At 41.1% G+C, this 26,984-nt stretch overlaps 1 protein-coding gene across 5 annotated transcripts in view; it reads right to left on the reverse strand.

The window, feature by feature from the left end:
• Positions 1-1,842: 1,842 nt before the first annotated feature.
• The window catches only part of DLC1 (DLC1 Rho GTPase activating protein), a 414,054-nt gene continuing 388,912 nt past the window's right edge, over positions 1,843-26,984 (reverse strand). For all 5 annotated transcript variants that reach the window (XM_012739809.3, XM_012739810.3, XM_012739808.2 and 2 more), the window contains 12 exons: positions 25,235-25,316; positions 18,994-19,057; positions 15,872-17,295; positions 15,091-15,267; positions 12,399-12,558; positions 12,097-12,295; positions 10,281-10,494; positions 8,650-8,764; positions 6,894-7,112; positions 6,011-6,228; positions 4,765-4,938; positions 1,843-4,409 (listed from right to left, as the gene is read on the reverse strand). In XM_012739809.3, the coding sequence (XP_012595263.1) occupies positions 4,289-4,409; positions 4,765-4,938; positions 6,011-6,228; positions 6,894-7,112; positions 8,650-8,764; positions 10,281-10,494; positions 12,097-12,295; positions 12,399-12,558; positions 15,091-15,267; positions 15,872-17,295; positions 18,994-19,057; positions 25,235-25,316 (3,167 nt within the window). In that variant the 3' untranslated portion in view covers positions 1,843-4,288. The remainder of the gene's footprint in view (positions 4,410-4,764; positions 4,939-6,010; positions 6,229-6,893; positions 7,113-8,649; positions 8,765-10,280; positions 10,495-12,096; positions 12,296-12,398; positions 12,559-15,090; positions 15,268-15,871; positions 17,296-18,993; positions 19,058-25,234; positions 25,317-26,984) is intronic.

Raw genomic sequence — 26,984 nt, forward strand, 5'->3', positions numbered from 1 at the left:
AGCCCTTACTTTTCAAAGCACCCTTGCAAATATCTCAGTAGCATTTCATGATATTCTTGCGTGGTGGGAAGGGCATAATGAGATGTTGCAGAGTCACAAGACCACGATTCCAGTGCTGGGCTGCAAGTTAAGGAGCCTGTCAATAGATGTTCCCTGTGTACCCATAAGTATCACAAGATCAGAGAGGATGGGGGTTGCAACCAAAATATGTCTAATTGTTCTTTGGTTGCCAATGGGGAGAATCACATCCTCCTTCTATGTGTTACAAGGAGGATAAATGGAGTCTTTGTACATTTCAAATCATATATTTGACTTGCTATACAGAACTACAAATTCTTTTAGCCATCAACTGAAAAACATTTTTTGCTTCATATTTATCTCGGCTTATTTAATTTCACCTTAATCATCTCACTAATAGAGTGACAGAATACTGTCATTTTCACACTCTGACAAATGTGGTTACTTTGCTATGAACCTTCATTTTCCTAGTTCTTCCTGGGCTGAGGCCATGGGGGATTGATTTACTGATAAATCTGCCTCCTCGTTAGGGAAAGATCGGGAAATGGCCGATGGTCTAGGGTACTGGATCCGACTAAGCTGATATCAAGAGCTCTGGTTCTTCCGCGTCTGGGGACTTTGTCATTAACTCTCTAAGCCATATCCCGATGACAGAATGGTGAGAATGCCTCTGCTTCGTGGGGTGTTTGTGACGCTTAAATAGGGGTATGAAAAGTGAATAAAAGTGCTACAAAGACACATGAATATCACTATAAAATCCCACACACCTCTATAATCTTTCTCCACACTTCTCAAACTAGCAATGTTGGAAAGCACTGATTTTGGATCATTATCTTCCTAAATTTTTCTACAGATTTTATTTTTCAAAATTTTACTTGTCTCCACAGCCCTGAACAAAAAAAAATCTCTTAAAGAACCATTTAGTTTTGTTAGATTTTTTCCAACTTAATCCATATATACGCTGGTAGGTAGGCTGCCTTGAGTACATAGAACAATTACCTTGAGCTTTGTTCAGGTTAAGACCTGAGCTTCCCATTCTGAGTGGGTAAGAACCTGTCCTGATGCTCACTATATGGCATTATTATTTTTATCTTAGTATCTTAGAGGACAGGGTAGGGTGGTGGCAGCCTTGCTCACAGCTCAGTCTTCAGTGTGAAGTACACAGTTGGTGGTGAGTAACTGACAAAATGAGTTGAAAAACCACACAGCAGGTGGTGTGAACAAAAATAATCTAAACTCATAGTGGAGGCCTGTGAGAGTAGCTACTCCATCTTGGTAGCCTTTGGTAACCCACTGGTAACTTAGGACTCCCAAGCTCTTCAAATGACTAAAATATTCAGGCTTAACACATTTTGATCTTTACACAGCTCTGAACAAACCAGGTCTGGAGCAAGAGTCAAATTAAAAAAAAAGTGTCTTTGGTGTGTGTGTCTTTTAAAAATATTATAGTGGGGTTGGGTTTTTCCCCCTTCCTATGCCCAGAGTAAATATTTGTTGTAATAAAACACCTTCTAAAATTGACGTCACATTGTATGTAAGACATGTGATTGCTTAAAATTCGATTACAAAGAACTTTTCATTCTAGAATCAGTAGCCACAGTATCTATGTATAGTATCTATCATCTCTTGTTAGTTAAATTTAAGTTTCCACCAAGTTTAACAATTTATGTCATATTTTTCATTTTAAACTTTAAGATCCCATTAGGTTTAATAATTTCTAATCTCTGCAATCTCAAAGTGGGCAACGATGAGTGAAAATGAGTTTAAGAACAATGGAACTCTAGATTTTCTTCCCTTTGAAATAACAGAAGCTAATGCAACCAATTCAATTGAGCAAGTAATAAATTTATTAGGTGCCTACAAGTACAAAATACTGAAAGCCACTGTAGGGGATTATAAAGATGTAGGAGATGAGCCCTGCTCTCAGAGAGCTTACAATCTAGGCAAAATCAGTCACACGAGTATGCCGTGGTGATACTGCATTAGGTGACTTCAGCAAAGTTCTTAAAAATGTTCTTATCCTTCCAATTCTTCTCTTTCCAAACACAGAAGGAATCCCTTCAACAGAGAAGCTAAATAATGGGAAAAAGACCTTTTTTGGAATCAACCGGTCACCTGCATTTTGCTTAAATGCATCTTTCAGTTGCCTATTCTCCTAACTTTCTCAGCCATCATTTCCTAACTGAACTTTTGTTTGGAGGGAGTCTCCACGCTTCCTGAACCTTCACCAGGGTTTCCTGTTTGTGAGTGAGTGGCTCAGTTGCAGTTTGGCCTTGGAATGATCTGCAGTCCAACTTTTCCTTCAGTAAATCTATCTTTTGGTTTTAGGTGATGCTAGAATGCTTTTGCTTTGCAATCTGTGGTTTTAAGGGTGGGAGTGAAATGCAAAAGGAAAACAGGCCAGACTTTTCCCTTACTTTAAACATTTAATAGTGCACTTATTGATTATATTCTGTACAGATATAGAGAAAGTTATAAACCTCTTCCTTTTACTTATTTATTTTTCCATTTAGACTGTATTCACGTAAAGTGTATTTACAATAGGGAAAAAAAACATGAAGCCTTGAGGTACAAAACCCAAAAGAATATCTGAGGTATAAATACAAGTATATTTTAAATAATAATCTTTATCATGCTTTATCTATGTTTGAAAGCACAGTGGACATGTGCACGTTTCTTAATAGAATTGGTATATACAACATACAATCTTACAAATCTGGAAGCCATCAAAATTGAATATACAAGTATATCTTCATGAGGAACACGGATATCCAAAATACTCAAATTTTAAAACTCTTTCATCTGACCCCCTGTGAAATTCTTCAAAAAAACCTTTGATATAACACTGACAATGGTAACTAAATTATGTTATAACAAAATAAAAATCCTTCTTACAACTCTCATTCATACATTATTCACTTTTGATCCACACAAAATAAATTTACTAATACTGTCTCTTGAGTCAATCTTTACCACTACAGTAAAACCTGAATCAAGACCACCCTTCCCCCAAAAAAACATTTGCCTGTTTTGTTTTTCTGGTGTTTTACTATGATTACTATTTTCCATTACCACTAAAATATATTTCATTGGCATTCTAAAAGGAAAAGAAAAAGAAATGTAGGAAAACCAAAATAAAGCAGAAAGTCATAAAACCTGAAAACCTATTTGCTGACAAGAACAAACCCAATTAATAAACACATGCAGCTTTCAGGAATGCTATTAATAATGAACACCAAAAAAATCAAAAGAGCCTTTTGTAGCTGGGTTAAATTTACAGGGATTTCCTTGGGACATACATAGTTTCCTATGTTCCCTAGTGTCTTAAAAAAGTTTCTGTTATAAACACAAAAATGCAAAGAATTCTAACAAGGAAAACATTTTGACGCTTGATTCAGGAGTAAATGTTACAATGCTAAGTTTTTACACCTCTGCTTAAAAACAAAATCAAATTTATGCTTTGAAGCCAGTAAGGCTGGGGGTGAGGGGGTTCCTCCTTGAACTCTCTGCTGGTTAAAAACTGTATCACTATTTGCAATCAGATCCAAAAAAACACTACATTTGATATGGGTATCAGAGTAAATCTACTAGAATTCAAGTACAGAAGAGGTTGGTGGAGAAGAAATATACTTAATAACTTGGGGGGGAAATCAATAAATGGACAAGGGTGTTGGTCCCCTTTCTGATGGATTCATGGGTGGTCAGATATTCCAGGTTAAACTGAACCCGATGCATCAATATCCTTCTTGGAGGCGTCTCAGTGTGCCAGACACTGCATCCCAACTTATACATTTATGCCATTCAACCAGCAACAAACACACATTCACACTCCTCTGTGCAAACCTTTCTCTGCTCATCTCAGTGAGAAAACATGTCAAAGAGTACCAACTATTCCAGTGGATACACCAGTCCCTCAACACACTGCGAATAAAATGACACAGGTACACATACACCGATATCACAAGAGAAAAAAGTATCTTCATTATCTTCTGTAATGTATTTAGAGTTTTGCTTCTCAGAAGCAATCTGAATAAGAATACAAATACATTTTTTTTTTGCAGTCTTATATATTCCAGTCAAGGTCTATTAATATAGACACTTAAACAATCAGGAAGCAGCTTTAAAAATGTATCAAATTGCTATAGTCAATTCCTACACTCCAACTTGCAGTTTTCTTTGAGGATCAGACATGGAACCCATTCTTCCAGGGACTGGCAAGGTTCTACAAACGAACACCTGGATGGTGGTCACAGTTGTTTTGCTTCAGTAATCACCTAGATTTGGTGTCTTTGGTTTCAGTGTTCTGGTTAGTGAAGGAGTCCCGGATTTTTACAATCTCAGCTGCACACAAATGTCCAAAAGATTTTGTATACCACTCTGGCATGTGGCCCCTGTAGCAGAAGGGAAAAGTAGATGAATTATTTAAGTTAGAAAGCACTGAAATAAAATGAGAAACATCTGCTTGCTAGCTCCAATGCATAAAATCTATCATTTCCTGTGGCTTTAAACTCGTGGCAGAACTACCATATTTGCAGTGCTTTTATAGCACAGTTTTTCTAAGGGATTCAAATTAGGAGGTGGTACACAAAAGACCAATGCACACTAAGATGAGACTTTCGGTGCACCACTCTTCATGAAGTAACCAACAAGGATGTATTCACTGAAGGCATTCTTTACATCAGACATGAAATCTCAATCTTCTTCATGACCCTCACACTGTGTCAAAAAATCAGAATCCGAACGTACCTTAAATCAGCTCTGCATATGTAGGTGAGTTTGGATTTTCCTGGCCCGCAGGGTTCGATCAAATACCTGGACAAGAGCACATTAACCCTCACGCCGACCACAGGCGCCCGGTCATGATCCACGGAGGTGAGTAAAAGCGCACACGCTCCCTTGGGTAAATTAGTCCTCCAGGTTCTGTAGAGACAAAACCAGAGGGGGGAAATGGTATTTTCTAGAAGCCAAGTTTAAAACAGTGCCTCACTCTTAGGAGAGACAGCCAAGGGGCCCCAGGCCTGGGTAAATGGCACCCTCTAAACTACTTGCTATAGCATAAATATGTTCCCCAGAAAGCATGTGAACTTTAATCCCCAACGTTGGGAGGTAGGGCCTAACGCAAGGTGAATTAATGCTGATTACAAAAGGGCTCAAGGCTTCAAGTTTGTGCTTTTGCTCTTTCTTGCCTTCTCTTTGCCCTTCTGCCATGGGGATGACACAGCCAGAGAGTCCTCGCCAGATGGTGCCCCTGGATCTTGGCCTTGGAAGCCTCTACAACCATGAGTGAAATATATTTCCATTCATTATAAAACACTCAGTCTGTGATATTCTTATAGCAAAACAAAACAGACTAAGACACTACTCTCCAAGGACTCCTGAATGAGAAACCCTGTGCAAAGCCACTTCTATAGGGGGTGTGTGAGCTCAGACAGTCTCCTCCTGGAAAACAGAACCCATTTGGAGTGGAGTGTAAAACCATTTTTATATTTCACAAATGTCTTAGAACATGGACACCTAAAAGGAGCACTGCTTGTCTGAAAAATTCTAGGCTCTCACCGTGACATTTCCTCCAAGATTTTTGGAATTCCTCTTTCAATAATGTCTCCAGAGAACTTATGAATTACATATAAATCAGCCATAACCACATCTCCCTTGGGACTCAAATGTTATTTCCTGACTTATTCATTCACTAGCTGTTTCTAACTAGAAAAATCTACCCTAAAAGGGGCAAAAATATGCGACCAGTGAGCATATTCATTTGAATAGGCCTTTCTGAGATCAGTTCCAAAAGAGTTCAATCCATTCTCAGCAAGGAACATACTGCTGGAACAAACATATGTGTATTTCCTATATTTGGAAAGGTTCACTCCTTTTTCTGGAGGCATATGTTCTACTTTAAATGATTTTACCATCTTGTAAGGTTCAGTGACAAACAGTCTCAATGCTAATACCAAGTCATCTTTGCCACAATGAACACTTTGGAAGCTCTCACCTCAAAACCACGTAGTCCCGAGCAGGGTGGGGCGCCATGCTGTTCTGCACGTACTGGTAAATTTCAGTCTGGCTGTCCAGGATCTCGATCACTTTCGAATCCAACAGGTCTACGTCCCAGAGGTGCTGTTCTTTAAGTAGGCGCTTTAAGATCTCCTCAGGCACAGCAGGGACTTCGATGGTTGACCTCCAGAGCCTCAGTGGGGGTCCTTCACTCACCTGAAAAAAGGGTGTATTTTTCAGTGCTAGGAGAACAGCCCAGTCACACCTAGACTTCGAAGGCAAACTGTTAGTTGGGGACCACGTCATGTGTCAAAGGCTAATCAATTTATGACTTTCACAGGCTGCTGTCCCGAAATATATTCAAGAGCAAGTCAGAAAGTGAACAATTCTGTTGTTGATTCTAGTCAAGATGATTACATTTGTTTTTCTGAGGCCTATATCAGAGGGAATGTAACAAAGTAAGATCATCCATTTGCACCCCAAAGCCTGCATGGCTATCCACCTGCCCTCACTGTTTACTTTCAAGGCAGCAGAGAAAGTATCACCAAATACCTCCTACTGAGCATGCCATAAAATACCAAAAACTCAATACCAGGAGTAAAACATCTGGGGAACTCGAGTGTGATTCTGTGGAACCAAAGGATTTCATTAGAAATAGTTTGAAATCTCTTACAAGTGTCACACCAGGTGAACGTTATTCCTCACTGGACTGGTTTCCACTTTTGCCTAGGGAACCTGAACCACCTGGCTGCCCAGCACTGCCAGGGTCTGGGCCACAGATCCACGTCGGATTATGGCTGGCCAAAGAGTCTCATCTCTGAGGAATCTGAGTCCTGACCACTGGACCCTGACTGGCCAACAACAGGGAGAGGAAGATTTACCTTCTTATAGGACAGCTCGGCCTGCTCTGAAGTGGAGTAGCTGACCCAGCCTTTAAACTTCTCTTTGACCTCTTTGTACAGGCCGTCCACACAGTCCTGGAGGAAGTGCTGGTAGTCAGTATATTCAGCATTACCCAGGCGGCTCAGGGCTTCCAGGGTAAGGGGCTTCAGCTCCTGTTCGGTATAGGAATTACGACAGCGGCTCATTTCCTCAGGAACCTGTGTGGAACACGAGGGATAAAAAGGAGGTGAGCGCACCTGTCTGCATCATCAGAGGAAGAGGCAGGGCAGAGACAATGGCCTGGATGCTCAAGGCAGTGCAGGAGTCTCCCCACAGATGCGGGGGCATCCCTGCCAACCTCATGTGGTAACACAAGGTTACAAACAGATCACCTCCATAAAGGTATCTAAAAAGCATAGTCCCAGCTGGGTGCAGTGGCTCACGCCTGTAATCCTACCACTCTGGGAGGCTGGGACGGGAGGATCATTTGAGCTCTGGAGTTAAAGACCAGCCTGAGCAAGAGTGAGACCCTGTCTCTACTAAAAATAGAAAAAAAATTAGCTGGGCGTGGTGGTGTATGCTAGTCCCAGCTACTAAGGAGGCTGAGGCAGGAGGATCGCTGGAGCCCAGTAGTTTAACCACTCCGATGCCAGCATTGACTATATTCAATAGCCACAGATGAACGCGCACGCTGACTTCAGCCGTGATATGAAGGCACACAGCGGAGAGTCGACTTTAGCTGATGGCCGTGATACGACTTTTCTAATTTTTTTTTTTTTTTTTTTTTTTTTTTTTTTTTTTGAGACAGAGTCTTGCTTTGTTGCCTAGGCTAGAGTGAGTGCCGTGGCGTCAGCCTAGCTCACAGCAACCTCAAACTCCTGGGCTCAAGCGATCCTTCTGTCTCAGCCTCCCAAGTAGCTGGGACTACAGGCACGTGCCACAATGCCCGGCTAATTTTTTCTATATATATTAGTTGGCCAATTAGTTTCTTTCTATTTATAGTAGAGACGAGGTCTCGCTCTTGCTCAGGCTGGTTTCGAACTCCCGACCTCGAGCAATCCGCCCGCCTCAGCCTCCCAGAGAGCTAGGATTACAGGCGTGAGCCACCGCGCCCGGCTTCTAATTTTTCATTTATCAAAAAAAATCATGAACATTTAAAAATAATGTAATGAAAACATATATGTATATGTTAGCTGTTCTGATTTACATTACAAGTAAAGCTGCCTATAAAGTAAAACAAACTTTCAGTGCTTTAAAGCTTTCCTCCTCATACAAGAGCAAAACGGATGTGTCATCAATACACAGCACAAATATCATGCGGACTGTGAGTGCCGGCTGTGGGCAAGGTTTCGCAGCTGGGTGAGTGCAGTACCGAAGTGGTTAAGGCTGCTGTGAACTCGGCTGACACCACGGTAATTTAGCCTGGGCAACAGAGTGAGACTATTAAAAAAAAAAAAAAAGGTTATTCCTGTGTAACTTTGGAAAGTTAGAATAGGGGACTCAGTTACATTGATCAAGGCAAGTTTTTCAGATGCAGAATTTTAGTTCCAGGCAATTTGTTGCTTTTAAAGGAGTAACCCGAAGATGGGCAATTTCATTAAGAATTGACTCTAACAAACTCATACATTATAACGTACAAATAAGACATGTTCAGGCTATGTATATAATCTCCGGCTGTGATCAAGTATCAAGACTAGGATTCTGTACCACATCACTTTATCCTTTACAAAAGAGCCAACTTTCCCAACTCCTTACCTGGAACAGCTTCTTGCACTCTGCAATCATGTGGGCCAGCCCCTGCGTGGCAGCCAGGTTTTCATTCAAATCTTTCTGATCTGGTTTGCCCAAACTTTGTTTTCTTTGCATTACCCTAGGTAGAAGAAATACAGGAAGGGAAGGATTCAAATATTTATATACTTTCAATCAATGTATTATCCAAAAGCCAAAGGAGAGAGAAAACAAAAAAAAAACATTTTACTGGAATCTACTTGTTAACTGGTTCAGGAGAGCTTTGACTTTGGTCACCTGTGATTCTCAGACTTTTATAAATAACACACAGGACAACATTAAAGATATTTGTTTATAATGAAATCCAGGTAATTTAAAGCCACTTTGTTCAATAAGTTTCTATTTTAAATACGGCAGCTTATAAAGTCTACATATGCATGGTGGGAAGAGGCAGCTGAGAAGGGCATGGGGCGGGAGTCACTGGAACTTGGGGAAAGGGTGTCCCTTTTCTTACCTGTTTAAATACACAGGATCACCTCCCAGAGGTGAGGGACACATCTATTGTTTCTTAGGGGTTTTGTCTTAATCTTATCTGATCTCTCTCTTTTGCTTCTCTCTAGTTCTCTATCCCATTGCAGCTGTAATGCCCCAGTAAGCTTTTAGAAAAGGGTATTTAAGCATTGTACGGCTTTCAGAAGCAAAGTTAACTTCAACTAGCACAAGTAGGCCCCGTGGCTCTAGCTAAGAAATATTTTACAAGATCTCTTAGAGCTGAGGGAAAGGATGGATTTAGTCTGGGTGGGTTAAGTCCAGTTAGTGAACTACTTTCTCATATGCTCCACTAGAAGAAGGTCTTTATATGAAATAGTCACAAAAGTGAGAAGCTCAAACTGCCCCTGCCATCTCTTCCTGCCAGATGGAGGCAAACTGCTTACGGAACTGACTTCCCTAAGTCTCCTTTTCCTCATCTGTCAGATAGATGCCCACAGGGCCTTCACCTCCTGTGACTCTCATGAGGATTTAATGACATAAAAAATGGAAAGGGACCATTCTGTGCCTGACCCAGAATAAGTGCCCAGCAAGTATCAACTTTTGTTATTTTTCAAGATTCCACGACTTTTTCTAGAGCCACCCCAATCTCATATACATGTGTTCTAGGCAGAAATTTTGCAAATGATTGAGTCAACCAGACCCTGAATAGAATCAACTTCTGAGGCTCACCATTATTCTTAGTTCTTTTAGGCTATTTCCTTTTAACTTCCGGCACAGGCCAAAAGTTTGGCTTTCCTGACTACGCAGAGGCCAAGGTGGTAGGAATCTTACTTTCCATCCAGTTTTTTAGGCCAGTAAACCTGCATGCTTCTTTGCTGGCAGAAAGTATGATGACACTATGAGACTTGCCTCAAGAGCAAACACTTGCCAGGCAGAGCAGGAATCCAAAGCTCGCTCCCTCACGATCAGGTTGTTATCAGATTGTCTAAGTCGCAGCCCGAGGGCTGAGAAGAGAGGAGGCTGCGTGCTGTGGAGGTGTGTGGGCTGTGCGCGAAGGTGGTCTAACTCATTTTTGCTTGGTTCAGATAAGAATCCAACAAAAACACAGCAACAGGCCTCAGTCTGAGGAACAGAGCGCATGCGCACACCTCCCATCCACCCCGTACCTTGGCGAGGAATTCTCTCTCTTCAGGGTGTTGAGGTGGAAGAGGGAAGGCGCCAAGCACACGGCCAGGTTGGTTGGAGTCATCTGGTTTTCTTTTACAGCCGCTGTGACATCGCTCAAGAAATAAAGAAGGGTCTGGAGAACCTCCCGGTTGTCGTCAGGCAGGAGCATTACGGCCGCCTTGATGGCCTGCAGGCGCTGGTCCTTGGGTACATCTACACGACACCAGCATTTCTCCCGTCAACGTGGTGATTTTCCACACACATTGCAAGGAAATGTCCCAAAGCAAATATCAGCATCAAATACCTCCGCCCAGTACCCAACAAGCACTTGCAGAAAACGTACTAGAGGGTAGTACGGAAAAAATTATGAATTGCCACCGGCGTTACTGCCCTCAAGTATTTCCTGCCTTGTGGAGGAGTTAAAAATTTTTAAACACCCACAATACCAAAACACTCTTAAATCCACCTCAGAGTTTAGCTGCAGAGGATGCCTGTTCTTTTAGTTTTACAAAACAGTTTTTTCTTTCCTAAGCACTTTTTAAAAATTGCTAGTTTACCAATCTCAATTACTGAAGACATTATAGACTTTACACTTTTGTTTAGTGTCAATGGAAAACCTTATTTGCGACACATGCCAGAGGATAAGAACTGAGATTTCTTTGCCTTGACTATAAAATGTTCAGTATCTTTGAGGACTTTTCTAAGTTTAACTGATTTGCTCATTCTTGAAATGGGCAAAGTAAGTTGCTAAATATTCAGTCAAATTAAACGATAGATATATTTAACTAGTGATTTCTTAAGTTTTAGCAAGCATACTGAGAGGTTGTTAAAAATTTCATATAGATATGCAAATATGTAAAAATGCAAATAAACCCATGTAATAATCCCCATGTAGAAAACTCAACCTTCAGGTCTCCTTTACTAGAAAAATCTTTTAAAAAGCATGTGGTGGAAAAATCACGTCACTCAAATGCAGCTCCATAGGACACACTGATTAAACAGCTCCATGGTTACAGTACATAACAAATACCTTGGCTGGGAAAATGGGACCTGTGTTTTCATAAAATATGAAAGGATGAAACAACTAATGAAATAATCCAGACCAGCTCCATTTCTCATAAAATAAAGTCCAATGCGCCGGTTCTAAAGACAATTTGAACACTAAGAGAGGCTGCTTTTAAATTGCATTGCTGTAATACCGCAGTGAGCCAAGAAAAACACAAGGCTGTAAAAGCTACAATCCTGATCTTGATCATTAATTTAGACAACTGTTTGCTTTAAGCTTTACATAAAAGTGAGAAGGGTATGGGTATTGTTTTCCCAAGTATTTCTGGCAGAGACTGAGATGAGTAACAGAAAAGGATTATTTATCCATTTTACAGCAAGATAAAACACACAGACACCTGTGAAATTTTAAATGCAATGAGCATGCTAGAGAGAGATTGTGAAGCAACTGAAATTTCTGCAGATGAGGTGGGGAGAAGGAGAGAGAGAGAGAGATATCTTGGTATCTGATCTTTATCTGAGCATCTTAGATAACAGTGTTCTAGAAACAAATGAAAGAACAAACTGGATCAGGATGTAAAAATGTACAATTGCTTCAGTCATTACAGACTGGGAAATTTATTTTCCCCTCATTCAATAAGCAGACAGAACTACCTGCTCCACGAACGAGGAGGCAAGGAAGAAATCGATGACACGTGTTTTCAAGAGGTCACCATGTGGGTCCTCTTGTCACGTGAACAACATCAAAGGAACCTAAGCATCACTTGTTCCCACTTTCTCCTAACACCAACAACCCTAAGATCTACTCACATTGGTAGATCTGCAGAAAGGTTTCAGAGAGTTTGTTTGTCATGAGTGGCTCAGGAAGATCTCGAAAATACTGCTTCAGCATGTCTGCCACGTCGTAAGCAGACTGTCCTTCGTAGTTGACACAGTCTATGGCACCTTCGTTCATCTGGCGCAGAGCCTGAATCCGGGATTTGACTCCTGATTTTCTGAAGAGCCCAACCTGTTGGAAGAAAAACATTAAGTGCCATGAACACTGGGACGGAAGCAGCAGGTCGCACCTGAGGTCCCCTGAGTTCGTGGCAGCCGCAGGCAGTGGCTCTTACCTGATCCAAACAATGGTTCCGGAGGTAGCGCATAGCCTGCTGAATGCTCTGCGGCAGGGGCTGTCCTGTGCGCTGCACGTTGACCGTCAGAGGGACCCCAAACACATTCCGGTCCTTGTAGTCTGGAACCTTGATCCTTTTCATGAACTTGGGCACAGCCCTGTTTAAAGAACATGGTGGGGGTAGTGGGAGAGATAGGATTACTTGTCCCTCTACACTTGTCTTATCTCTGCAGGTAAACCCTGTAGGCTCTAGGTGTGTGCTAAGTGTGTGGATGTTTACATTGAAATGAAACAAAATGACTCATTGAGTTCCTCAGTTGTACCAGCCACATCTCAAGGGCGCCCTACCCAGTCATTTGTGGCCAGTAGCTACTGTATTGGCCTGTGCAAATACAGAACATTCCCATCAACAGACAGTTCTGTTGGACAGTGCTGTTCTAGATCTTCTAAGAGTTGGGGGTGAGAGGCCCACTCATATTTCTTTGATTGGGGTTGTCCTTCTACTGTTCACCTTGAGAACTGGGCTCTACCACCTACAGGAAGCTGAAGGGCTTCCTCACAAAATGGCAGAAATCAACATTAGAAGCAATACATGCTTCTCATACACCTAATTATGTGCTTCTTCTAATACATCTAATTATGTGCTTCTGATAAGTGTGTGAAGAACAAGTTCCTATTTGTCTTGAAAACTGATAAGAATCTCTTCTGAGTGCTTGATGAGGTCTAAAGCATTTAAGGTAGCAAGGTTCAGGTAACACTGGATGAGCAAATGGCAAACACACAATGTTGGTCTAACACAATGAGAACTGACTTCAGAGTTCAACAGTGAATGATCCGAAGTCAAAATAAATTATCCTCTTGATGTCCCTGGAGAATATAACATCTTTAGGTTTCTAAAGGAAGATGGAAAAGGAACAATGGGGTTTTTGTGAGCCTATCCCAGCCTCCCCAGAGTCCTGAAACCAGGTCTGCTCGCCACCCCCCCCCCACTCCCAGGCCTAGCGGTATATGCAACAGCAGGAAACTGATGTTATGCGTTTAAGGCTGTCAAGCAGAAATTTCAGCTCTACAAATGACCTCTCTGAACAAGACAAGAAAGGGCAAGGCCAAACAGGAAAAGAACTCTGTGCAGAAGTTGTCCCTACTCAACGGATCCCGCAGTGGGAGGCTTTTCCATTTGGTTTCGACTCATTGGAAAAACTGACCAGAACTCAAGAAGTATTATTGACTTTTAGATTCTTGAGGGTTTGGAAGGAAGGGGGTGGGCGATTCAGCAATGAGAATCTAAAATATGTAGTTTTAAATAGCCAGCAGGGAAAATATTACTGCAAGCACAGAGGAGCTCTGCAGAAGACTGACCGCTTTGACTTTTGAGCGCTTACCAACAGCCACGACACGTTGCTGTTTATAGCTCTAGCAAAGGTATAAAGCAAGGAGCAGAGCCTGGCTTGTATTTCCATACAGTTAAGTATATGGCATCACGGCTATAAGTGTGCATAATACTCGCTTTGTCGGGGGAGAAAAGCCCAGCGGCGGAATGTGGAAAGAACACATTACGATCCCCGCCGAGAATCTGAAGCATGTGAGGATAAACCGGTCAATACTTATTTCTGTCATTCAGAACAAACAACTTCTGTATTTAGCAAGGCTCACATAATAACAGCCTTTGAACAGGAGGCGCTTTGATGCTGAAGTTAAACTCACTACGGGTCCCAAGGATAGGAGGAGCTGGGGAGAGAAGGAATAGTTACGTTGCTTCCCTGACTCTCTCAAGCAACTTGAGGTTGACGCAGAGCACTGCTGATGCAATGGGCTGCTTCTCCATTTGTATAAAACGCAGCTGGGTAATAAAGACTCAGATTACTGTAAAGACTTGAGATACCCAGCTGACACTGTGAAATGCACTGCGATGTCAATCTAAAGACACTTCTCTGCTTCGTACAGATAGCAGAAAAATTAAGGTATGCACTGATTGGGCCACATCCACGACCATGCAGCCTAGCATTCTATGTCTCATACTATACACTATGGGCTGTATTTTTAAAAATAATTATGAACGATTCATCCAATATTTCATCTTTATTTATATTTTAGTCTATATCTTAGTGTAATGAATTCCTTAAACTTATTATTCTCTGTTGGAGAGTCTTTTCTGGGAAAAAAAAATACATAACTTCAACTCTTTTGCACAGGTAGTTTTTTGAGTGATGTTGCAAATTTATCCAAAATGATTTCTCAAAACATGCATGAATAACGTCATAGGCCAGGTGCTGTAAATCAAGCATTTCAAAGATGGCCTCATAACATCTTAACATTTTTCTTTCCTTTCTTCCATAAATATGATCTGATACTGTGCATATATTTACCTACAGTGGGTTATTTCCACAACAGGGAAGGCGGTGCCTACACCATGTGACATAAGAGTAATGCACTCTTATCCTCACCCCATCAACTGGCAATTTGTCACTCAGGGAACTGAAAAATCAATCAGCTAACCCATGCTGATAATTCCCTAAAGACTACCCTGGTTTCAGTAGTGTCAAATGTGACCTCGGGAATGCAGAGACTGATTGCAGTAGGATGACAGACTAAAGATATTCATCAAGGACAGAACTGTCATATGCTGGTGTGGGGACAGCCTCAAGGAGTTGACTGAAAATATCATCTTCAATGACAGTTTAAACTCTCACCAGCTAAATCCATGCTTGTTAGAAGGTGTGTATTTTTCCAGCAGGGCCGTTAACTTTAGGAGCGAGTATTTCTGCAGCAGGTTCATCTGGGCCACAGACTGGCAGTTAATCTGCAGTGATACAGAGTTTAGGCTCGGTCGATGAGAGCTCTGGAAACTGTGCCATCTCAGTCTGTGCCTGCGACAGAAAAGTAGAGGACAGTGAGTGACACAAAATCAGCAACGTGCTGCTCGCTGGCATCTTAGGAACGGAGAGGACCCAATTTTTATCCCATTCTTTCCCCCCCCACACACACACACAACATAAAATTTACCATTTTAACCTTTTTTTTTTTTTTTTTGGAGGCAAGGTCTCGTAGCCCAGGCTGGAGTGCAGTGGTGCGATCATATTTCACTGCTGCCTACAACTCCTGGGCTCAAGCGATCCTCCTGCCTCAGCCTCCCGAGTAGGGGGCCTGCAGGCGCAAACCACCACACCCAGCTTCCATCTGAACCATATTTAGGTGTACAGTTCAGTGGCATGAAGTCCATTCACACTGTTGTGTAACCATCACCACCATCCATCTCCAGAATTCTTTTCCTCTTCCCCCTCTGGAACCCTGTACCCATGCAATTAATATCCATTCTTTTTGAATGTTGGCATTTCCTGGTCTGACACCTTCCCTAGGAATTTACAAGGTTATGAATGCCAGACTTAAGCTCATTTCCCCCCACAGAACAAGCAGAAGTAGTCTCTTTCTCATCCCCTCTCCCTAGTCTGGAAGGAGGAGAAAAGTTCTTACCTATTAGATCTGGTCAAGGAAGCCCCAACCCCAGAATCCCTTCTTTCTGGGATATCGGAGGGCTCTTCAGGTTCATTCAGGGAGTTGCCGGTGCTGTCCAGGTCACTGGGTGTGGCCCGATCATTGTCAACATCCAGGTGTATCTGCTTTGGTGAGGATGGGCACGGAGAGACTGAGTCCAGGGCTGAGTCGGAGTCGCCCTCATCTGAGAACTTCTCCGACCACTGATTGACTATCCGCTGCATTCCTTTCACGTGGTAGAGGATGTCATCCAGCTCAGGGAAGATGTCCTCGTTCTCCAGGTCAGCCAGGTCACCTGAGCTGGAGTAGAGGATGGAGCCCGGCACGTTGTCGTAGATGCTGAGGCGGCTGCTCACGGAGCTCGAGGAATTGCGCCTCTTAAGTTCCTTAGGGCTGTCACTGCTATTTTCCCTCCGTAGGCTGATGTGGCCGGGGCCGTGGAAGCTTCCCGTCCTCCAGTTCACAGAGCTGGTATTCCCTGAGGGGGAGAAACTGCCATTGGAGAGGGCCTTGGGGAAAGTGCCAGGCTTGTGATCTTCAGGGATGTAGAACACGGTGTCCTCCGGGTAGGTCTCGCGGTTTTTAAAGTTCTGCTCCACCACATTGTTAAAAGTCGACTGATTGAAGGGATCAAAGCCCTCTAAGTACATGCCCACCCGCTTGTTGCAGGCACTGAGGCTCCGGGTCCTGGTGACAGGGCTGGGCGTACTGACGGCGCTGCTGGTCTCAGACTGGCTGCTGCTGCTGCTGGTCTGCGTGGAGTTGGAGACGCTCCTCTTTCGTACCATGGGGACGTTGATGCGGTTGCCGTTGAGGGCGGAGATCTCCACGCAGTTCAGCTGCTTCAGCTTGTCCTCGTCCACCCCCTCGTGCAGAATGGGCCCGCTGATGACCAGGCCCAGCTTGGAAGGCGCCTTGTGCTTGCTGTGGTGGGAGCCCTTGAGCTTCAGGCTCTCCATGCGTTTCAGCAGGCTGCGCGTCTTGGACTTGGCATTCTTCTCGTGGCCTTTCATGCTAAAGCTGAAGCTGGACAGTTCCTTGGGAGAGGGCAGGCTGCAGAAAGAGTCGTCATTGCCCGCGAAGTTGCCGGAGGAGCAGACGCTAATGACCGAGTTAGTCCGGGGGGTCGCGGTGTCCTCGCTGGGGGACGCGTGGCTGGGGAGGCTGCTGGTGCTGCTCAGGCTGCGCACGGAGGACACCTCCTGGCGCTCGCTGAGGTCCATCAGCACGGCCCCGGGGCTCGCAGCATCCTTTGGGTGGGAGTCATCCGGGGACCCGGGGATCGGATCTTGCTTTGGAGAAAAGACATCAAACTCTTCAAGCCGGGACCACCTCTTGCTGTCCCTCTGGAAAGTCCATTTGCCACTTATGGCACAAGGCTCATCCTCGTCTGAATCTTCACTCTGCAAAGACAGAAAGCAGCCACTGACACACTGGGACTGGCAGCCAGCAGGGAGTGGGCATGTGCTAAGGACCAGACTGCTAAGAATATGCCACCAGGGTCTAGTCCTCCCTTAGACTTTCTTACTTTTTTTTTTTTTAAATAACAAAGATGTATTTAAAAGGAGAAAGCCTGATCAAATGTTGCAAGCTAAAAAAGAGTAATTTTATGGAAACCTGGCATCTATAGGCTGTTCTTTAATTGCTCACAGAGGAAACCTCTGAGATCAGTGAAAATTCCAGGCATGCAAAATATTTTGAACTGGAGTCAGCAACCGGTAGGACTGCCTCTGGATGGCCTCCGGTTTTGCTGTCTGTTGTTAGCATGTGTTTAGATACCCTTTTGCAATTAAAAAGGTGGTTTTCCAAACATTAAGAAGAGTGATAACTTAAATCTCTAGCCACCCTAAAAATTCACAAGATCTCCTACTGGATTAATGGGGACATGGGACCAGGTGAGCTATCATGTGGCTTCTGTCCACTAAAGCTTCTTTGTAGCCTCTCACCTGGTCCTCATTCCCCTCCCCCACCAGACACAGGGGCTAGAGCCCAGGCCACAACTGTCCTGGGGAATTTCAACCTCAGACCTGCTCCAGGCCATTTAACAAGGCTTCACAAATACCCGGTCCTGACAGCACATAACATTCATAAACGCCAAGTAACATCTTTGCTGATGACCCCTGATTTATGTGCAGGACTCAGGGATATGCTGTCACATGGACTATTGCATCTTGGCCTTTTTGGCAGGATATCAAAAGGCGCCATTCAGTATGATACATATCCTTCCCACTGGTGTGGAAAATATCCTATGACCCGAGTTTCACAGGACAATGAGTAGAGAGCATTAAACGCTGACTTGGAGGGCTCTTCTGCACAGCTCACTGGGTGCTGAGGTTCCAGTTCATTTGTTTAAAAGGTTTAACTCCCCAAGAAGGAAACTTTTTGCAGGTCATGGATCCTAGGATAATTAAAATTCGTACTCTCAACAGTCAGAGAAATATGTCCTTTGACCAAACTTAACCCTGTTTACTCTAATTTGAGACGTTCACTCCCAGCGCTACACCCACCTCTTCTAAGATCTCATAAAAGGCCCTCACAACTCACCCGTAGAAGAAAATACCACCCAATTCAGTTATGTGCCACCATTTGACTACAATGTGTGGGATTTCCTGTCCTCTCCTCCCCCAACTCCTTTCCTCCCCTGTCCCAATCTCTTATTCTTCAATATCCCACCAGCTAGCCTTTCCTTTCATCTCTACAGTTTTGAAACAGTCATTTATATCTGGGAAGACAGAAAAGTTTGAGAAGAACTTTAGCTTATTTTCTCTAGAGAGTGATGCAAAAATGCACTGGGATTCCTTAAGCCTTATCCTTTTACTATGTAGTAGGCATTGAGTTTATTAGGCAAATTAACAGACAATCTCTCAGGTAAAAAACAGTACATACAATAATTTATTGGCCAGCTGCAGCTATTGTCTCCAATTACATAAGGCTATATGATCTTTGGTAAACTTGATTAGATTATAATATCAAAAATGTAGATACTTGTGGAAATAGAAAATAAGAGTTTGACAGACAAAACCTATTACAAAACAAACACATCATCTGGTTTTTGGCTTGCCCCTTTTCCACCCATCCTACTATATAATTTATATACTCACTCTCTTCCGATGAGGACTAATTTCTAGCTTCATCACCGCACATTTGTTTAAAGTATTTAGACGCCTACAGAGCAAAGAAATAACATTAGCAAAGACAGGCAACTGCTCACTGATGGGTGGATAAATATTTTTTTCCAAACAATTAGCATATGTAATGACTTTCTTTGAACCCATTCATATCTGTAATCTGGAAGAGTATTAGAAACTTCTTTAAAAGTGAATAGTTTAAAAATATCTTTATATTTAATTTTTCACTTATATTTGAAGAATTCACTACAATTTGAAGAATTTTATGGTGAAATGGCACACTGCTATGGTACTGTCGGGTGTCTCTAATTCGTCACGGAACAAACAAATTTCTCAACAAGTTGTTCTCACTAAGAATAATTATTCTTCTAATAATCCTTACGTTGAGCATTAGGGAGCTCCACAGTGCCAAGAAATAAAAGCCTATGGTGTCTCCTTTCGGTGAAACAGAAACAGCAACAAGGAACGAAGTACAGTTGTCTGCAAAATAAGCAGTGTATTCTGTCTCTAACCAAAATTTAAAATAAAAAATAAAATAAGCCTTAGAGATCTCCGATGATAATCTTGGACAGCCTGTTTAATATTTTACAGTGTTCTTGTGCACAAAGGAAATTGAAACCCTCTCTAATATTCAATTATTTTTATAACTTCCTGTATAGAACAAAATAACATTGGGATAGTCACATAGCAAGAGGATAAATGATCATTTAAAAAATTTGTATACTGTAACTTTTATTTTAAGGATCACAATCTTATTAGTTCAGAAGTAAGTACTTAGATCAGATTCTTCTTTGGAACAGGAGTCACATTTTAACTGTGAATACTTTTCTCATCCCTGCCAAATGGCAATGTTAATTTAAAATAAGAGAAATAATTTAGTTTCATTGAAAATGAAATACTTAAAAAAAACCAAAAACTTAAGGGAAACAATGCAATAGCTGAAAAAAGAAACTCTTTAAACATGGTGGACCAAATGGCATGTAAAGTGTGAGTGACAGCCCTTCAGGCCTCAAATTTCCTAACATCTTCCTGATGATAATCAGTTAGTCTTCAGATGAACCTGTCATGTGTCTGTCTGCTGTCTCCTATCACACATACCCCCACCAGTTTTCCAGTTTCTCCTAAAATTGCAATTCTTACCTTTTCACAGTCTCCTACGAAACAGCATTTAACTCACAAAAATTCAAACTGACCATGAGACCTCCACAAAGATTTATCTTCCCAATCCTGTTCTTGCAGCTTGTCTAGCAACTTTGATGCACCAGGATAGAAAGTATTCTTGCCTGCCTGATAAGCCTGTCTTTGATTTCATAGATTATATGGGAGCCTGTTTATAGAATAAACAGAGATAGCTCAGAGCACTGATGTTCAGAAAAATTCTCTCTTGTCAATGGGGAGGGTATAAAAACAAATAACTAAGAAAAGTCTGAAGACTTTAAAATGAGTGGATATAAGGTCTCTTTCTTAGGGACATCAATTACTTCAATGACTTACACCCACGGTGCTTTGGCTCTCAAATGTTTTCAAGATTTAAAGAATCCAGAATGGTTACAGTTAGTTTAAGTCTGGGTTCCATTAATCAAAGCTGTAATCAAATACCTACTTGACTTCACTTGGGCTTTAATGGTTGAGTGGTGTTTATAACCAAATTTACTAGGCATGGAGGTCTGGGTAGTGGGGGAGGGGCTTAACTTCACAAACTCTAGATTTGAGTCAAACAAAAAAAAAGACCCAGGAGGCCAATTTTATAAAGGTCCATATTATCTTTTTATGTTGGTAGCACTAAACTAATGGCATTGTAACTCTGAAGCCCAGAGTTATTCCCTGGGGTTTCTGTGGTTTTCATCTGTTCTTTAGGACATCCAAAGAATGCCCACTGCTGGGACCTCACTTACAGAGAGGCAGAACTGATATTAAATCATAGTTGTAGCAAGACAAGTCAGGGCCCACTCTGGGTCAGGCACTTTGATAGGCACTTCATATGTAGGATCTCATCTTCACAACCCTATGCTATAGATTTTATGATTTACGTTACGTTCATTTTATAGGTGAGAAAATGGGGGCTTAGAGAGGTCACAAATCTTGTCCAAGGCCACAGGATTACAACGTGGTGGCTCTGGCACTCAAACTCAGTTATTTTCTGCATTCCTTTCTAAAATAAATATGAATGATTGTAATAAATGAGAGCAACTTACATCCTAAGTAAGACACCTCAAATAGTGGCTGATGTGCTGATATCAGAACTCATCTGTTCAGAAACCTGGGCGATTCCCATCCCCCTGAGGGCCCTCCCAGGCCCAGCTCCACAGGAATGTGTCCCTTTATCTCCTGGGCAACTTGCACCCTGCTCCAAAGAGGGAGGGAGCCCAGGGTGGGCTATCAAAGGTTCAAGAGTCTTGTAAGCACCCTGATAAAAGGACAGCAGGCTGGGATCTGAGTCTCATTGTATTCAAAATAAAAACAGGGGGAAAAAGAAGAGGAAGAAAGGAAAAAGGAGCAATTTCCTCAAAAGACCTGATAAATGAAAACTGTTCCAATTTGTAAAGATCTTTTCCTGGAGTTAGTGCAATTGCTTGAAAAAAATTACTTGCTTTCCTTTTAACAGACCAGAAATCATAACAAAGTTAAACTCCACTACAAGGTAGGCTGCTTTGCATGGCTTAAGCATTTCAAGGGTTGTTTTATAACTGAGAGCATGCTGAAGGTGACAGTGTGGAAATCTATTTTTCATTATATGATCGTCACTTGATTTATATAATTCTTTGATGTGTTTATAGGAGGAGTCTAAAAGTTTTAATTCCAAAGGAAAGTAGCAATTTGGAATATTTTTCAGAACTTATAGAAAGACAAAAAGCATTTCACAAGAGGTATCCTGGTAGTAGATTACAGTTCACAATTAACAATATTATCTGTGCGTGCTTTAAGACAAGCTAATCACTCCTCCAGTTTGACTACAGAGTATAACTCCCTTACAATCTTGGCCTTATCATTGGATTATTCAGCAAAGCTAGCAAGACTGGGCCAGAGCCAATCTCTCCAAGGAAATCTCTCCATAAATCCCTTACAGTACGAATGTAAGAATGCTGGTTAGCAATCTAAATCCAAAAAACCTGGTAGTCCCATATTGTAACTTTGGAAGTTTGGTCATTACCAAACTTCATATTTAAAGCAGTATCATCATCATTCTCAAAAAACCCATTAAGTCTACATGTCTTCTGCCCTAAGTAGAACATGTTAAGTGATCAGCTCCTACCTGCTTTTTGATCAAAATAGGTATAAAATCTGTAAATGTTATAGGTATATCAATATTTTTAAGTAAGCAAAATGCTAGTACTGGCACATACATGGGATCATTTGTGACATTGGACCATGCACAAAATACGGTCCAAGACAAGGTTAAAAGGAAGGGTGGGAAAGAGAAACTCATGCAAGATTCTGTGAACTTTTAAAATTGAATTTCTGTAATTGTATTGCCATGTATATTTAAAATCAACTGGTAGGAAGGCAAAAGATGAAAATATAAAAAGTTGATAGAGAGAACTTCACAAGTCACAGGGCAAAATTTCGAAGGACACCATAGTTTCATTATTTGCTGGCCCCTGAATTCCACAGGCTGAGAAGTTATTTGGAATAGGCAGGTCTAGCAAATGAGGTGACTATCACACAATAAGTAAAACAAGTACCTCAGCTACACTGCTGACAACTCAGAACTTGGAATGCATTTCAAAGAAGGTGCTCAAAATACACAGTATAGGTAGGGTTCACATCTCTTTTCTCCAGAACATTGGCTTAGGCTTCTCAAAAGGGGAATCATATTCTTGAAACATCTACTTATGTGAACATGTGGACGAGAGCCCTTGAGCTTTCCATTGCAAACAAGTTGATGACTGTTACTGTGAATTCTGAAAAATTTCATTTTTTTGAAAATCTGCCCCCAAGCCTTTCTGTGCATACTCAGATTTGGGCCTGATAATTTAATTTTTTTTTTCTGATAATTTTTAAGGCCACTCCGACATCCATCACTGCATTTTCTTCTCACAGATTAACATGTGAGATGTTATTCTACCTATGAAAGAAAACTGAAGTCCAACCAGAATAGGCTGTAGAGTCTGAAAACAGATGAAGCTCCAGTTTCTTTCTGGCTTTTTCTTTCAAAAAAGATCTAGGAAGACAGATTTATTCCCTTCAAAGGGAGGTGATTTCTCAAAAGGTACTCAGAGCCAATATAAATCGCAAAGTACACAGGACACTTTTCCCTTCAGAAGAGGAAAACTAAATTTCAAATTTCTATTCCGAAGGAAAAAGGAAAAGTATTCAAGAATTTAATCATGATCCTTCGAGCTGAAATTCTGCAGTGATATTTTTATGACCTAGGAATTCCTAAGCTGTTCAGAGGGTCCATTCCCTAAGTGCCTTACAATGTGTGAAATGGCTGATCTGATGCAATGCTTAAATATTTCTTAAGATGCATCTTAGGAGTGAAATCATTTATATGCATTATCAACAGTGATGAATTGAAAATAAATTAATTCTGCTCCACAGCTAAGCATTAAAACATTTAAAAAATGTCTAGTGTAATTCATATTCCAGAGGCTGACGTTTTCTCCTCCCAAAACTGCATCAGTGACATTTTTTCATTCTAGATGCCATAGCTGTGATATTACACACCACAGCACAGGACTTGCAATTAGGTTTCTTTTAGAAAATGTGTACATACCCTGTATATTTCTAAGAGGTCACTTAATTGGACTAGAAAAGTGGCAGTGTTTGTCTCTGTGGTTAATGTGATATTTTTTTTCTCTCTTAAACCATGAAAACTAGTCTATTCTACATACCATTCTAAATATGTTATCTTTCCTGCAAACCACTGCTTAAAGTTGGCTGCTTCAAATAATATTGCAAGGCAAAAAACCAAAAATCGTTTTTTCAAGAACCACCACTCATTTCTTTACCTATAAAGAGGAAAGAAATATGGGATGTCATTTTACCTTACTGATGTTTTTCCAAGTAAAAATGAATACTGAAATTTAAAAAAAAATGTATTTTAGTTTTACAATCAAATGAATCTATGTGAATTTTGTCTGTGTATAATTTCTTTTCCCAGAATTCAGTTTTTAGGACTTTTATGTTTTGAGAAAAATTACAAAGGATGAATAACTTAAAATGAATCAAAATGTCATGAAGAGGCTCACACTGGTAATCCCAGCACTCTGGGAGCCTGAGGTGGGAGGATCACTTGAGCTCAGGAATTTGAGTCCAGCCTGAGCAAGAGACACCCCATCGCTACTAAAAACAGAAAAATCAGATGGGTGCAGTGGCATGTGCCTATAGTCCTAGCTACTTGGGAGACTGAGACAGGAGGATCTCTTGAGCCCAGGAATTAAAGGTTGCAGTGATCTATGATGATGCCACTGCACTCTAGCTGGGGAAACAGAATGAGACTCTTGTCTAAAAAAAAAAAAAAACCAATCATGAAGAGTTTAGTTTGCAAGAGTCATCAGTGTCCTGTCCCCTACAGGTTTTATTACTTCCACTTCACTAAAACCTACAAGCTGCTACTCAACTTGAAGACCCACCAGCACCATGAACAAGAATTTGACAGTTTTATTCACGTTGCACATCATTTACTGTCTGTTTCCTGTATGTTAAAGACTGTGCTGAGTTATTTTATAGCCTAATTTAATCCTATCTTTATTTTATACCTGGGGAAACTAAAGAGCATCAGGAGTGTTCCTGGAATTCAAGGGATGGTCCTGTCTCTAAACGTCATAACCCCCAGGCCTCATTTATTCCTTGGAATGTGCTGAATTTCCATGCAATACAACAGCAGCCCTGACTCTGTTGGGGTTTTTGGTTAGGGCTGTACAGTCAATCTTATCACTTTTTAAAAAATCTTATTCCAAGTTTCCAAATCACCTGAAAGTTACCAGTTTCGGCAATCATATCGTATCAAATAAGGAATGGTATTGGTTGAGTACCTGCCCGGACAGTGTGGATGTTATTTTAATGGCAATACCAAATAATGGTATGTTACTTAATTTTTAATGATAATGTCTATGATTTATAGCGAAGTAAATCACTATACTATTTGCTAACCAAAGACATAGCATAATTAGCTAGAACAAAAGCAAACACAACCTATCTTAGTGATCATTACTGTGTTCTTAAAAAATGGAAAAGAAAATAAAAAGTCAAAACAAAGCATGCATGTTACCTGCATAGAGCCTCAATGGCATCTCTGTCCAAAAAGTCATGCTCTCTCTTGACCAAGGAAATATCAATGGGGAACAAGAGATCTATAAGAAAAATAAAGACAAATATATTTATTGAGCACCTATGTTATTGCCAAGTAGCCCAGTTTAGCAAAGGGGGGGGGGTAAATGTCCAAAGCAATTTATTGAGAACATACTGTGTGCAGGACATCTCATTCCCTACCAAGTTCTGTGGGAGAATAAAGCGACTCAGTATAGTGTCCTAAAGCAGCACAGGCTCTCTGGTGCCTGGAATCTCACTGCTTCTTGTCAAACAGAAGTGGTTCAAAATACTGTTCCACCTTTAAGCAAATAAGCAGGCAATAAACCACTGTTATAAATGGTAATTTAAGCCAGAATGAATTCCAGAAGGATGTTCCCTTTTAATGTGGCTGAGGTGTTTTTTTTTTTTTTTTTAATTTATTTTTTAAATGTGTGTCTTTGCTCACATGTGATCAGGGATGAGTTTACAAAGAAGGAAAAAGACAAAAAAACTCTAGGCCAAGTAAAGATCTCCAGAACAATGGCAAGTGGTAGTAAATGGAATCTGGTCCATTTGCATGATATCAAGAGCTCAGGAGAAATCTAGATATACTATTTTTAAACAAATATTAGCACTTCAATATGGCTTTTCAGGCATTTATATAATTCCCCCTAAAACAAAAGGGGCTAGCTATAAAGTTGGTTCAGAACAAGAGAATCCCAAATCCCTTAATCTGTAGAAGAGTTCAAATTCTCTCTGAACAATAAAGAAGTTGTATCACAACTGAAAACCAGAAAGGGGGTAAACAGTCAATTCGATGGAAGAATTCCCTTTTCTGTTCTGCCTAAAAAGATCCCTTTGTAGATAAATTCACCCAAGAAGAACACAGAGGAGAAAGACCAACAGCACCACTGTGAAAATTTACAACGGCTCTGAAACTGCCACTAGATAAAGGCGAGTTATCTCGCGCTTAGGAGTTCCAGCTATTAGGGTAAATAATGGGCCTTCCCAGTAGAAGGCTTGCACAATATCAAGAGTAAGAGTGCCTCTGTGCAACTCTGGGGGCTGGGCATGGGCAAGCAGGAAACCGGGATCACCATAATCTAAAGAATCCCTTTGGCCTTCAAAATGGCCAATGCTGTATATATGGTAATATAGAAGGCCGTCAGTAATTTGGAGATGCAGGTGATTAGTAATGTTTTAGTTCTTGGGCATGCATAGACTGTTCATTGTGTTTTTATTGTTTCTAACTCATGATCACTGGTTGTATAGAATGGTATGGAATTCTTTATTCCTAGCAATCTATTAAATATTTTCTAGAGATAATACTTAAAGAATGCCTTTTTTTTTTACAGTGTTACAAACTATCATAAGGAGTATTAATTGATAGCCTATTCTTTTTTCTGAAGGCTAGAGTTGGATTACTGAGGTTATTCCATGAATAATATCAGAAGACCAAGGAAGTAGCTATAGACCAAAGATTTAGGAATATATAAAATTGAGTATCACAGGATTACATTTATTAACTTATATACCACGTCTCTCTTAAGCAAATGATCAGTGGCACTGTTATGGCAGAAATACAGGAGGAGGCTAAACAGTCAATGTAAACTACAGTATCAGTAAGTGAAGCAAGACAGACTAAAACTAGTTGATGGCTGTGACACTGTGTTTCACTATGAAAAGACAAAGAGCTCTCATTATTAAATAATAGAGCCAATATTAAAGAC

This window comes from Microcebus murinus, chromosome 24, assembly GCF_040939455.1.
Source record: "Microcebus murinus isolate Inina chromosome 24, M.murinus_Inina_mat1.0, whole genome shotgun sequence".
NCBI lineage: Eukaryota > Metazoa > Chordata > Mammalia > Primates > Cheirogaleidae > Microcebus > Microcebus murinus.